We start from the raw sequence: 12,492 nt of genomic DNA, 5'->3' as shown, positions 1-12,492 counted from the left end.
CTTGGAGTAGCCAAAGCGATCTGGCTATTCAATGCTAAGAAATAGCCAAGAACACATATTTACAAGTAACATCCTCTCTCATCCCTAATACCACCCTCCTGTCAATGAAACTGGTATGCAACACAATGCAAGCCCTTCACTGCAGCCAGCACCCTCCTGAGACCTGCAATCAGCCAGCACATCACCTCCACCCGCCCTCCTTCAGCTGCAACAATTTGTGCCATCACAGCAGCATGGGCACTGACCTAAATACGAGACATTTGTAACAACAGGAAGCTCTGAAGTGCCTAAGTTGCCCTGTTACTGATACACTAATCAGAACTCACCCAAAACAGTCCTTGTTAACCAAAATGTTTAGTGCTTTCAGATCAATGCTTACATTCAACATTCAGAATCAGTCAGCCCTCAGAAAAACCTCCCTTCTCCCTAAACATAAGAGGCACAAGGCAGCCTAAAATGAGACTTAGACTCTGCTGCTAAGAGCTGTCTGACAATAACTAAAGTACAAACCAATTCTAAACACCTGGGAAATGCACTTGAGATTCCCACCACCCACTTCTGTTGTTTGCCACTAGATAGGATCAGAACAAGAATATAAAAGCTACAGCCCCAGCGCTGTGCCCAAACCAGACCTGCTATTCTCAGACCCAACACAGGAGCCTTAAGAGAGCAGAGGTGATGGGTTTTCAGGAAGGTCAGCCCTGGCCGCAAGGTGAGAGAGGACAGTGTCTAATCAGTGTTGTTCCCCTACCAACACTAACAGCGTTACATGCACCTCCCAGCACTGAAGGGGATTTGGGACTGTAGGGGCTTCTAATCAGCCACAAAATGACAAAGAACACTGTGAGAATAAAAGGGTACGTGGTCAGAATGGAGGAGAAAATACCCCAAAGAGCTTCATTGGAAAGGGTCAATGTGCATCACTTCCCCTGCGTAAAGCAGCACATCACTGAGCTTTCCAGGGAGCTCTTTCCCCTAAATAGACACGATCCTTAGGCAAATATTTCCCAGCACAAGAATGCTACAAGTATTCAAATACACGCTGGTGTTGAAGTTGCTTCAGTTCCTACTGCAGCTCTTGAAAAACCCACTTTGCCTTTTTCCTCTGCTAAAAAAAAAATCACAGAGCTCTGTGATCACCACTTAAAGTTCAAAACTGTTTAAATCCTTCACACACACAACCACAATCCAACGCATGGACAGGAAGAAAGCTGCACGCTAAGGTAGAGTTGTAAATATTTACAGATAGCAGCTTTCAGAGCTATCAGGGCACGTGGGCATTGCCCAGAAATCACTATAAGAAAGCACCGAGTAAAACAAAGATATCTTCAATTGACTTTTGTTTGTCCTCTGCCTCTCCAGGATGGGGGGCTGCTCAACCACCCCCAACAGTGGGACGGTAACACACAGTTAGGTGACACCTGGCTTAAACCCTTTGATTTGTCCCCTAACAGCACAGGGAGGGGGTTTAGCATCCTAAATAAACACCAAATAAACCAGCAAAACAGCAGTTCTTATCAGGCTCGCTAAGGGATTTTTATATATGAACATAAACAAGAGCTATATATTAATATATATATAAAAAAATCAGGATTCCTACAGTGTTTCTAAACGAAATGCACAGTTCCAGCTGCAAACTTTTAGAAGCAATGCTGCCTACCTTTCTCGAATTGCCTACACAGCCTGTGTTGTCTTCTATTGGTCGTCCCGTTTTTCCCCTAACGTGGGATTCTAATTTTAATTAAAAAAGCCCCACCCAAGAAGGTGAACTTCCATCAATTAAACGGGGAGGCGAAAAACTAGGAAGGATCTTAAAATGGATGCGGCAGATTCTTTTGAAAAAAGAGCAACATGTTGCAATCACCTTTCATTTTAGGGGAAGGGAGGGATTCCCTGAAAGGAACAGAGAAGCGTGGAGGAAGGGAGGGGGTGAGGGGGGGGCAGGCTGCGATAAAAACGGCCCTGGGCTTTATTTTAGCTAAAAACTTCGCTTTCCCCTCGGTTAATAGAGGAATGGGGACGGGGACCGCCACCCGCCAACCCCCCCTTACCGCGGAAGGCTGCGCGGCGGCAGCTCGGGGAGGAGGAGGAGGAGAGAAAGCCACAGAGAGGAGAAAAAGAAAATGGCGCAGAGACTAAGTCCCGACCGCCGACACGGCGACTTTCCAGCGAGGAATCGGGGCCTAAAGGAAACCCAAAAGGGACCGATGGGGACGGATCGGGGGCCTCCCATGCCCCCTCTAAAGCAAGAGGCGGTCGGGGGGGTTCGGGGAGGGTGGGAAGGGGGCGCGGGGGGCGGCTCGATGGGAACAATGGGGCCGGTGAGCGCGGAGCCGGGACTTAGTCTCTGGGACGCCATGTCTGCGCGGCGCGGGGCGCGTCGGGGCCCACTCACCGTTGGCTCGGAAATCCGCCTCGATCTGCGGGGAGAGGAGACAGGGAGAGGACGTGAGAAAAGCCGAACAGGGAGGGGGGGCCGCGTGTGTTTAGCGATGAATTCGGGGGGAGGGACGGCGGGTATGGATCCCCCCTTCTATTTAACACCCCCCCCCCCCCATGAAAATTAAATACCAAACGAGGAGACAGCGGCACGATGCGGAACGCGGCCCCGGGGATGGGGGGGTGGGAGCGGGGTGTTGAGGGCAACATACAGCCGGGAAGGGGGGTTAAAGGGGGGAAAGCAGAAAGAACCGGTAACACCAGCCCCCCCTCCTGAGGGATCTCAGCCCCCAGCCGAGCGGCACCGACCGGGACAGCGAGTCCCAGCGGGTCCGACGGGGATCACACACAGCCGGGTACGGGCCCCACACGGCCGGAGCGAAGGGGAAGCGCCTCCTCAGGGCCCCACCGCGATGGGAACCGAGGGCCATGAGCCGGACTCCCCCGGGACTCACCTGGGAGTCGTTGTGCAGCTGGTCCCCGCTCATACCGGAGGCTGCGGGAGATGCCGAGCGGAGCGAAGCGGGAGGAGAGCGAAGCGGAGAGGAGCAGAACTGAGCTGAAGCCGCCGGGGACGCGCGGAGCGGGGAAGCGACGCAGAGCGCAGCCCCTGGCTCCTCAGCGGTTGTGTAACAGACACTAAGTCCTGGTTTCGGCGCACTGCGCAAGCGCGAAGCCTTTTACCCGCGGGGCGGAGCCGGGCGCTGTGAGGGACGGCCGACGGGAAACGGCAGTTGGGTTATTTGCATAATAGGCCCCGCCCATCCGTTAGAATATTTGCATATTAGCCACGCCCCCACCCGTCCACTCCTCCGAAGGCAGCCGATTGGCTCGCTCCCGCCCGCGCGCTCGTAAAACACACGTAGCCCCGCCCCTTCCACCCTATCCTCCAATCGCGCAACACGACCTTGCTCTTTATTTGCATACTTAGCCCCGCCCCTCCGCTCCCCTCCCCGCCTCGCAACGAGCCCGGCGCATTGTGTAAGAAGCCGTCCCCTACTGTGAGCGGAGTGCGCATGCGCCTAACCACACCCGGCGGCAGGGTTAATTTGCATGTTAAGCACCGCCCCCATCCATTAGGCCACGCCCCCGGGCTGTCAGGGGAACATGGCGGCGCCCAGGCGGGGTGTCCTCATGGCACCACGGGAAGCTCCTGCTGTACATTGCGTGGCCTAGCAGGGCTTGTCCAGCCTGAACATGAGCTATGAGCTATGGAGCAGGGGCACAGCAAGTGCTGGGTTGTGTGGGGCTGGAATGCAGAGGCTGCAGTAACCCTGCAGAGATTACATTGTGCTCAGTGCTGTACACATGCCCTGCATCCACACACAGCTGGTGCTGAGGGGGGGATGCAGATCAGACGGATCTGGGCTGACATTACAGTCAAGGACAGCGATGCTGCATTGCAAATGAGAGCTTCCTGCTTTAAAGAGGAACATCAGCCAGCGTGATTCTTCTTCCAGCGTAAACGGGCCTTTTATTTTTCTCTCACAAGGAAACTGAGAGTAAATAGGAAACAAAAGCTGTATCTTCTCTCAGCTAACATGAGGATGAATCATGTACCTTCCTAAGAGAACAATCCCCTGCCTCGACCTCAATCTGAAGGCATTTGCTTCTGTTCTGCAGCAGCCCTGCTGAACCGAGATCCTTTTCGATGTACTAAATGGCAGGTTTAGTATGCGTGGCTGGTATGTGTCTCACAGGATTGCTTCCAGGCTTCTTGCAGCTGCCATCCTGTGCTGCAACACACACTGTACCTTTCCTCAGCTTCTTTACACATCCTGAGCTTTGATTTGACGCTAAAATAATCCAGCGCTGCCAGGCTATCTGAAGAGACGCATCAACATGTAAGCAGAGACAGCAGCCACCTATTTGCACTGCGTATTTATACCCTGTAAAGGGAAAGCTCTGTCACTTTCTTACAGTCTTCAGAAGAGGATCTGAGGACTTCCTTTTTCACCGAGAGCAGGCAAATATTTCTTGATTTAGACGTGTTTATTATGCAAACTGCTTAAGTCACTGTTAGGTTTTTAAATATAAACACAATGGAAAGGCTGTTTTTCAGACACCTCTCCTGTTGGAAGAGGTGTTTGCCCTTTGCTCACAGGAACAAGATGATGGCAGGCTTTGCTCTCAGAACAGCCAAAGGTTTGAGCCTATCCTCGCTGCCACACAGAGGTGTAGGGGCTGTATCTTGTGATGTGTGACAGCCTGAGCACAGCCTCACACATCTCACTTTAGGCATTAGAAATTCCTAATAGCCATAAGAAACAACAGTGTTGCATTAAAGCTTAAATATCTCCAGGGTTCCAAGAAACCTTGCTCAGGTGGCCTTGCATGAAAAAGAGCTGCTGCAACACCCACCGTGCTGCAGCGGGCTGTGATCAGAGGAAAGGATCACTCTGCCTTGTAGCAGCTGCCATCTTCAGGGGCTTTTGCAGGCACGCTTCTGGGTGCAAAAGGGAGCATCCAAACTGGCACAAGAGGCTCAGTACTGTGCTCTGCAGGACTCTGCTGACAGCCAGCCAGATGAACTCTGGACGCAAAAGAAGCTGCCCAGTTTCTAGTTCATGTCTCAGTAAAGGCTGTGGTCTCTGCTCTCCTGCAGGGTTGGCTGTTCCTGGAGTCTTTAGCAGGCATAACCATGAATCTTTGCTAGGCTACTTGCACCTCTTGGTGCTGGGAGGCTCTGAGTGGAGACAGGACGTGGCACATACAGGTCATACTGCTGTACCACCAGCCCTTCCAACTGCAGCATCTGGCAGCGACACAGTTAAGTTGTTTGGACCCACTTCCCTGGCAATATTGTGTGCATCCCATCAAGATAAACAGGGGAAGATCACACCTCCAAGTGCTGTGGTCCCACGCTGTCTCTCCCAGGGCACCTCAGGACAGCCGTACATCACTATCAGGCTAATGTAGCCTCAGTGATTGCTTGCAAAATGAAACCTCTGGAAATTATAAATTAAATAATCATACCAGACATAAATCCTATATGAAGCTCTCCTTAATTCCAATGAATTCTAAGCTTGGATTTATTCTGTATTCTTGGGGCTTCTTGCAGTGCTTAGGCTCAGGATTCTCATTTTGGCAGAGGTAGGTGAGCAGCTTTACAGACAGCGTGGTTCTATATCAGAATGGGATCCCACAGCTTTCTCCAGTCAAACCTCCTGTGCTAGGATGGGATCTGCAAGTGCAGGAAATCCCCCTGGCAGACCAAGTCTGCAACTACACTGCATACTTCTGTTTTTACCAAATGTCACCCCAAAGGGTGCACAGGGCTGTGGCTTGCAGTGAGGAGTAGGGACTGATTCCCATTGGGAACTACCTCTGGTGTGTACAGCAAGAGCAGGATGCCTGCCTTCTCAGGGCACTGTAGCCAGCGTGGCATTGTGATGCACCAGCCTGAACAGGAGGAAGCAGGGGCTGAGCCCTGTCACCTTCTTCACTTGTCAATGTCTTATCTGGAAGAACGGGTGCCAGGCCTGGGAGCTGCAATGGGTGCAGCTGCCACCATTCAGCAGCAACGTGTTGCTCCACATAGGTCACTGGCCAGTACAAGGGGGAATGCTCCAGCAGGTCTTAACAGCTCAGGTTTCACACTGAAAAAAAGTGGAAGGTAAAAACAGATGAGAGGCTATAGACCTACACAGTACACAGATCCTGTACACACAAGTCCCTGCCCCCCATAGCCCTCTTTCCACACCATTACTTTGCTTTCAGAATCATGCAAAGCCAACTGCATAGCATTCACTCAGTTTTTCTCTTTTATGCTCAGCTTTCCTATATAATGCATTTTAAGTTTTACAACAAAGCAAACTTCATAGGGGAATATGTCCCTAGATCAGTGTCTTGCTTGTAATAGCTCAGGTCTCTTACCCTCTCCTGGGGTACAGGAGGAGGCACACAACATTGCCAACTCTTTCAATTTTTCAGCAGATCCAAGATACCAGAGTTTGCTTATTCTGTTTTCTATGATGTTACCTCATAAGAATCTCAGCTTTTGTTAGAGGCAGCAGCAGCAAGTTTCCCAGCACTCATAATTTAGGGACAATGTCTTTTAAAAAGGCTTTGGATATTAAACAAGTTCACTCTGCCAACGAAGAAATAACAAGTGACCAATTACAAAAGAGACTTAGACCCTGAAATCCTATATTTAGAGCCTGTTGTGTTTTATTTTATTTTTTTGGGGGGGATTTTAGCTCATTTGTATAACAGCTGTGGTTTGGACACTCACATTGCCAGCCTGCCATTTTTCACAGTCAGAGACCTGAGTGCTGTGCAGTATTCCAGCTCAGTGTATCCTGTAAACCTGTTGTCACTAGAACAAAGCAACACTTATCTGAAATAGGAACAGTCAGATGTATGGCTTCCTGCTCACTCTTTATCAGAATAGCCTGCTCCAAACATTCATACCCACTCATACAGTTGAGTGCTTTGAAACAAAATCGTCTTGATGCTTTGAAAGCTCTCTGTTTTGCACTGTAATAAACCACAGCAGTTATTCACAGTTCAAGATGTAAGAAGGGGCCAAACTAAGCAGAACCAGCAGATACTGCTGTAAACAGGAACTTACAGCGCTTTATTCCTCTGGGCCACCTTTGCCTTCTTGATCCCAGCAAATAAAGACTATCAAAAACCCATAAGCAGTGCCTTGCATCAACCTGTCCTGGTGTTAGTTCCCAAAACAATGCCTTGGATATGCAGCATTCTTCATCACTCTCCTCTTGGCAGCATGGGGAGCCCCAGAGCACACCACAAAAGCCACCAGGGCATAACATGGCAAGCGTGGGGGGTGCAATGGGTTGGCTCTTTTTCAGTGCTGTGTTGCAAGTGTAACCAAGATAAGGAACCATCTCATATAATCTCCATCCCTGGAATGGATTTCTCATGAATTCAGACCAGCCAGTTTCACTTCTTTTTCTCCCTCAGCTATTTTCTGTTGCTGTTTCTCACACAGTGGCACGATGCTGTGATGTGGATTCCTGACACTGCAAGGAAAGAGTCCAAACGTTTCTATTCATATCAGAACTGCTATTAAAACTACTCCCAGCTAAATTTGGTACCCACAGTTAATAAATGGTTCTCCACCACGGTACAGTGAGATAATATTTCCCCTGGCTGTAGCGTTTTCCATCCAAAGGATGGAAGAATCCCCATTTCGGGAAAGAAACTGCTCACTTGGAGTGCTTCCATTTCTGGAGCCTCGCCACGTGGAGAACGCTGGGCTGAGCTCCAGGAGGTCTGAGCAGCCAAAACCCATCCAAAAAATTAGTGGGAGTGCTGATACTCATAGCTGTGCCCCAGAGCCCACCCTGCTGCACCAGGAGCAGTTTGAAATGTGGCCTTAGAAAGCTTTGCTCCAGCCAGCTTAGAGAGCTGGAAGTTCACAGATCCTACTGGAAGGGTTCCTGAAACAGAGGCTGAGGTGGATGTGATTGCAGACGCACCTTCCTCATACCCAGATGCATTTCCTTTCTGCACTATTCTGCCCTGCATCCATGATCCTCCTGCTCCAAGACTCATTGCCATTTACAACCCACTGATGTGCTATGGACTTTTTACCCACAGCTTGTACCAAAGATGTTCTTTAGGACAGCACAAGTCCAGCCAGTAGCTTAGCCTAAAGAAATCAGTGTCCCCAAATCCCAAAGGATGCCCTTTCTTGTGCAGCCCTGTTAATTGCTTTATTAGCCTCACTACTCACCAAATTGCTGCTTGTATACGGTGGCAGTGGGTGAGATAGCAGGACTGCCATAATCCCTCAGTCCTTGAATGCCTCAGCACTCTGTGCTCCCCATGACAGCTTTGAGGGCTTCTGCTTTGCCATATCTCAACAGCAAACAGGGTGCCTGCCCCTTATCCTTAAGAGCTGCAAATCCTGCTGTGCTTCAATTCCTCACCCCACAGCTGCTACTCACAGCTCCTCCCCAGCAGCACAGGTGGATGATGGGGTGAGAAATGCAGGTGTGGGATACCAGCTAGAGTGATTTAAAGGTGATTTAACACTATTACCGTGATTAATAGCACCAGTTTGCTGCCCAGCTGAGGATTGCTGATATGACATTGCAGAGGGACGTGGGGGCTGCAGGCTGTCACCTGGGGCTGAAAGAAGCTGGGGCAGCCTTGCACTGCCCTGCTGTCAGGCTGAGGCTGCAACTGCTGTGCAATCCAGCGTGCTGCTATTGCAGCTTTTGACTGACTCTAAATCAGATTTTAAGGACCGCTGTTGGAGTGATTCTGGCCCAATGCACACATTTTATCAAAATAGATAGCTCCGAGTGCCTACATCACTCTTCTAAAGTTTACTTAACTTGATTTTAGCTGGAAGGCAGTTATTTCCTAGAACAGCCTGCATTGCTAACGTCACACAGCCACCAAACCCCAAAGTGATCAGGAAATCCTCCATGGCCACAAGTGGAAACAACCACCTTTGAGTGACTGTGCTGGGGAAGAGGTGAAGAAGTTAATTGTAAGGACACAATAACAAATCTCACATGGTGAACAAAAATAACCGTGGAACTGGCTTTAAAAACAATGAGCTTTTTATCAGACTAACATTTGGTGGTATTACAATTATTTGAAAAATGACTTGTCACCTTTGGTGGGTTTTAGATTCAATAAAATCCTTGGGCCCTTCTAGAGCAGCAAGATGTATTTGCATGTTCTACAAAGCTTTGCATAAGAGAAATGCAAGGTAACTGTTGCTGACACCATGGGTTTCACAGCCCCTACCAGAAATCCACATCCCACAAAGAGAGACTGGATTTAAAATAATAAACATAATTTTTATTTTGAATCCCAACGTCCTGAAGGTGCTCTTTATTATGGTTTTTATGATGAGACGGAATAGAAACACAGAGGCAATCTGCTTGATATAGCTGCTCTGATTTAACACAGTAGCAAATCAGTGTAATTAGATCAGTGATTAGACCTTATGTGAGCACACCATCATGCCATGGGAGGCTTAAACCATTGGGAATTACTCTGTTAGGTCAGAAAAACTTAAATGCTGACTTCTGGACCCAGGGCACCACCAGCCAGAGAGGGAGCATCACAGAAGGGCATGGACCAACTCAGCGGTGAGATCATCCATGAGATCTCTCCTTGGATCTGTGTCCATATGTACATTTATACAGACACACAAAACACACACAAGTCATCATGGTTGTAGGGTGCTCTGATGCTATGGAGATATCACACAGTCTTGGGTAAGCAGCTGTCTGAATTGTTTCTTAATTTAATCTAAGCTGATTGATGAGGAGGAGGCTGCAGAGAGCACCCAGCCCTGGCATTTTGGGATCATTCCATCTCTCCTTCCTGCACAACTGCATCCACTGCCCAAAGCCAGTTGTGTCCCCAGGTCCTGCAGCACTTGGGCTCACCCTGCTCTGCTCCAACTGCACCAGCAGCTCTGGAGTTACTTCTCATTTGCACTCATCTGGCCTCATTTTTGTGCTCCTTTGTACCAAATGGCAGCCACATGCCTGAGATCCAATTATTTTCATGACCATTATAAAAGCTAATAAACTTCAGAATGCCTCCAGTCGCTCTGTTGGTGCCTTTGTGCAGTCACTGGGGCAAGAAGCAGCCGTGCTGTCAGTACGTGCAGCCGGTACAGGCACCCTGGGGGCAGTCAGGATGTGCTCGTGTTGCTTACAACTGTGCAGTGCAATTGCTTGGCCAGTAATTTAAATATAATGTGCCTGAATAGCAGCAGCCCAAATTGCCACTAGCAAGGGAGCAGAGGGGCAGGTCTGTTTCCAGAGATGTTTTCTGCTTCAGCCAGGGGAGGATATTTGCTGGCTCCTGAATCCATACCAGGGGAGAAAGGTGTTTTTACCCCTTTTCTTTTGGTATACTCCTATTTTAGGCAGGATGCTCCCTCCAGAATGAATCACGCAGCTTTTTGTCCCGTGGGTGTGATTTCAGAGCCTGGTGTTCTTCCCTGAGCCGTGGCAGTTCCTGTTGAGCTGCTGAGCCCATTTCCAGGCAGTGCAGAGGATGGAGATATTTCTGGCTGGCACTTTTTTGCACCATTTCCCTGTGACACAAACCCTGCTTCCCACAGAGGTCGTGGCTCTGGGAGGCTGAAGTGGACCAGGACAGTGATGTGGAAGCAATAGGATGGTCCAACTGTGCTGTCCTTCATGCTGCAGCCATGTCCCATGCTCCATATCTCAAGGCTGCTGTCTCATCCCTGCAGCTACTCTGTGACAGTCACAGTCACCAACAAAAGCCGGAGATGCCCCAATACAAGTGCAGCCGGCTGGAAACCTGCAGCCCTTGTGCCCTGACCTCTGGGGCCCCCAGACTGCCATTAGCATTGGCTTTGTGCTGGAAGGGGCTTTCTGGGTCCCAGTGCTGCTGCCCGATGGATAGGAGCAGCAAACATCTGGATTGCAGCAGTCCCAGATGTGCTCAGGAGCATGGTGCAGAGGGGTAAGCAGCTGTAGCTCAGCTCTAAGCCTTTGGGACCTGAGCTATCAGCAGTCCTCTGTCTGCAGGGACCTCAGCTTGCAGCCAGCTCAGCTCTCTCCAAGTTCAGATTTGGGAAGGGAGCCCCAAGTGCTCATCCGTGGCCATGGGTGCAGCCAAGGCACCAGGACTAATGAGAGCCAGGATGTGCAGGGCACAGCACTGAGCATGCAGAGTGCCAGGATCAAGGAGCAGGCACAGAGCAGCATCGCAGGTCCTCTCTGCTCACCAAAGAACCCTGCAGAGCAGATTTGTGGCATCCCATCACTGAAATCTCCCTTGCTTGGAGCTGAGAGCACCTGTTTGGATTTTCCTGCTTTCAGCCCAGTCCTACTTAGAATTCAAAACTTGCAGCCTTTATTTATTTTATTTTACATTTCATTCATCTCGGTGGATGAAAATAGCCTACACAGTTTCAATTCTCTCTTTTCTTTTTCTTATCTTTGGTTTTATTTTCTGAATTGGTTTCACTCTCAGATGTTTGGCGGGTTTTTTTTTTCTTTTTTTGTTTTTTTTTTTTTGCTGCAGAAAATAGATATTCCTCCAGCTGAAGAGTTCTGCCTTGGTTTAACAGCTATGGAGGAGCATGGCCCAAAGATGTGTGACACCCCTGTGCCATGACCACAGATCCTGCCCGTGTGCCCTGTCTGCCAAAACATGATAAATGGAATGGGCTAATTCCTGCAACCACTGAATGTGTGAGTAGAGGATTTGCACTCAGCTCCTGGGCTGCTTGCAGGGAGCCTGCCCTGTATACACAATGGGGCAGCACCCCCAGCCATGGGGCCCAAATCTCTGCTTCCCACTCCATTCCAAGGGCGCATGCAGAGCTCACAAAGCTTCTAACCAAAACGTAAAGGCTGAGTGATATCAGCATTTTGGTTAAAAATACGCCCGCAGTGGTTACATACTTCGATGTGCACGTGTGCAAAGACAGCAAAACACCTTTGAATGCGTGGCTGAGTCTCTGAAACCTGTAGTGGGAAGTGAGATTTTTATTCCTTGCATTTGAAATGTCACCCAGAGGATGACAGTATTACTGCTATTAATGTAAGTGTGCACTGTGATCCTTTCCTGCTGCAACACGTGTGGGTGCTGGAGCTGATCCCCCCACCTCTCAGGGACTGATACCCACATTCCTCCACCCCATGGATTCACTGGGGCAGCAGGGAGCTGGGCATCCTCCACCTGCACAGATCCATTTGTCCACTTGGGCTCTAAAATCAGCTTTTCAAGTTCCTCCTGAGTGCAGTGATTTATTGACGATCAGTTGCTAAGTAGCTTGGAGCAGAAGTTTCTATTGCAAAATATCCTCGTTCCTAGTAAGTTTGGAGTAATGCTGTTCCAGTTCTCTCCTGTTGGGTATCGAATGAACACGGGATGGGACAGCACCACTGAAAGCTGAGCTTAGAGCCTGATTTTCTAGGAGACCTTCCCTGCACCCAAAACACTCATGACAGCAACAAGCAGCTGCCATGTGAGCAACGCGTGTGGCCTATGTAGGTGCAGCGGTTATTGCACAAGAAGGACCTCCCTCCTGGAATCCAACCCTTGGATTTTTCCCAGGGCAATGCTCTT

General features: G+C 49.6%; 1 protein-coding gene and 1 long non-coding RNA gene across 2 annotated transcripts in view; both read right to left on the bottom strand.

The window, feature by feature from the left end:
- The window catches only part of TOP1 (DNA topoisomerase I), a 60,534-nt gene extending 57,418 nt beyond the window's left edge, over nt 1-3,116 (bottom strand). Inside the window, exons 1-2 of the mRNA XM_015881437.2 lie at nt 2,895-3,116; nt 2,396-2,420 (exon numbers count right to left, since the gene is read on the bottom strand). Of these exons, the coding sequence (XP_015736923.1) occupies nt 2,396-2,420; nt 2,895-2,927 (58 nt within the window). The 5' untranslated portion in view covers nt 2,928-3,116. The remainder of the gene's footprint in view (nt 1-2,395; nt 2,421-2,894) is intronic.
- Nucleotides 3,117-4,544: 1,428 nt separating this feature from the next.
- Nucleotides 4,545-8,406, bottom strand: LOC107322888. Its single transcript, XR_001559083.2, has 3 exons — nt 8,144-8,406; nt 7,013-7,427; nt 4,545-6,038 (listed from the first exon to the last, which is right to left on the bottom strand). It is a non-coding gene; the product is annotated as an uncharacterized LOC107322888 (long non-coding RNA).
- Between the last annotated feature and the right edge of the window lie 4,086 nt (nt 8,407-12,492).

Source organism: Coturnix japonica, chromosome 20, assembly GCF_001577835.2.
Source record: "Coturnix japonica isolate 7356 chromosome 20, Coturnix japonica 2.1, whole genome shotgun sequence".
Lineage (NCBI taxonomy): Eukaryota > Metazoa > Chordata > Aves > Galliformes > Phasianidae > Coturnix > Coturnix japonica.
Note: the sequence above shows the minus strand (reverse complement) of the source record. Positions and strands in the feature narration are given on the sequence as shown.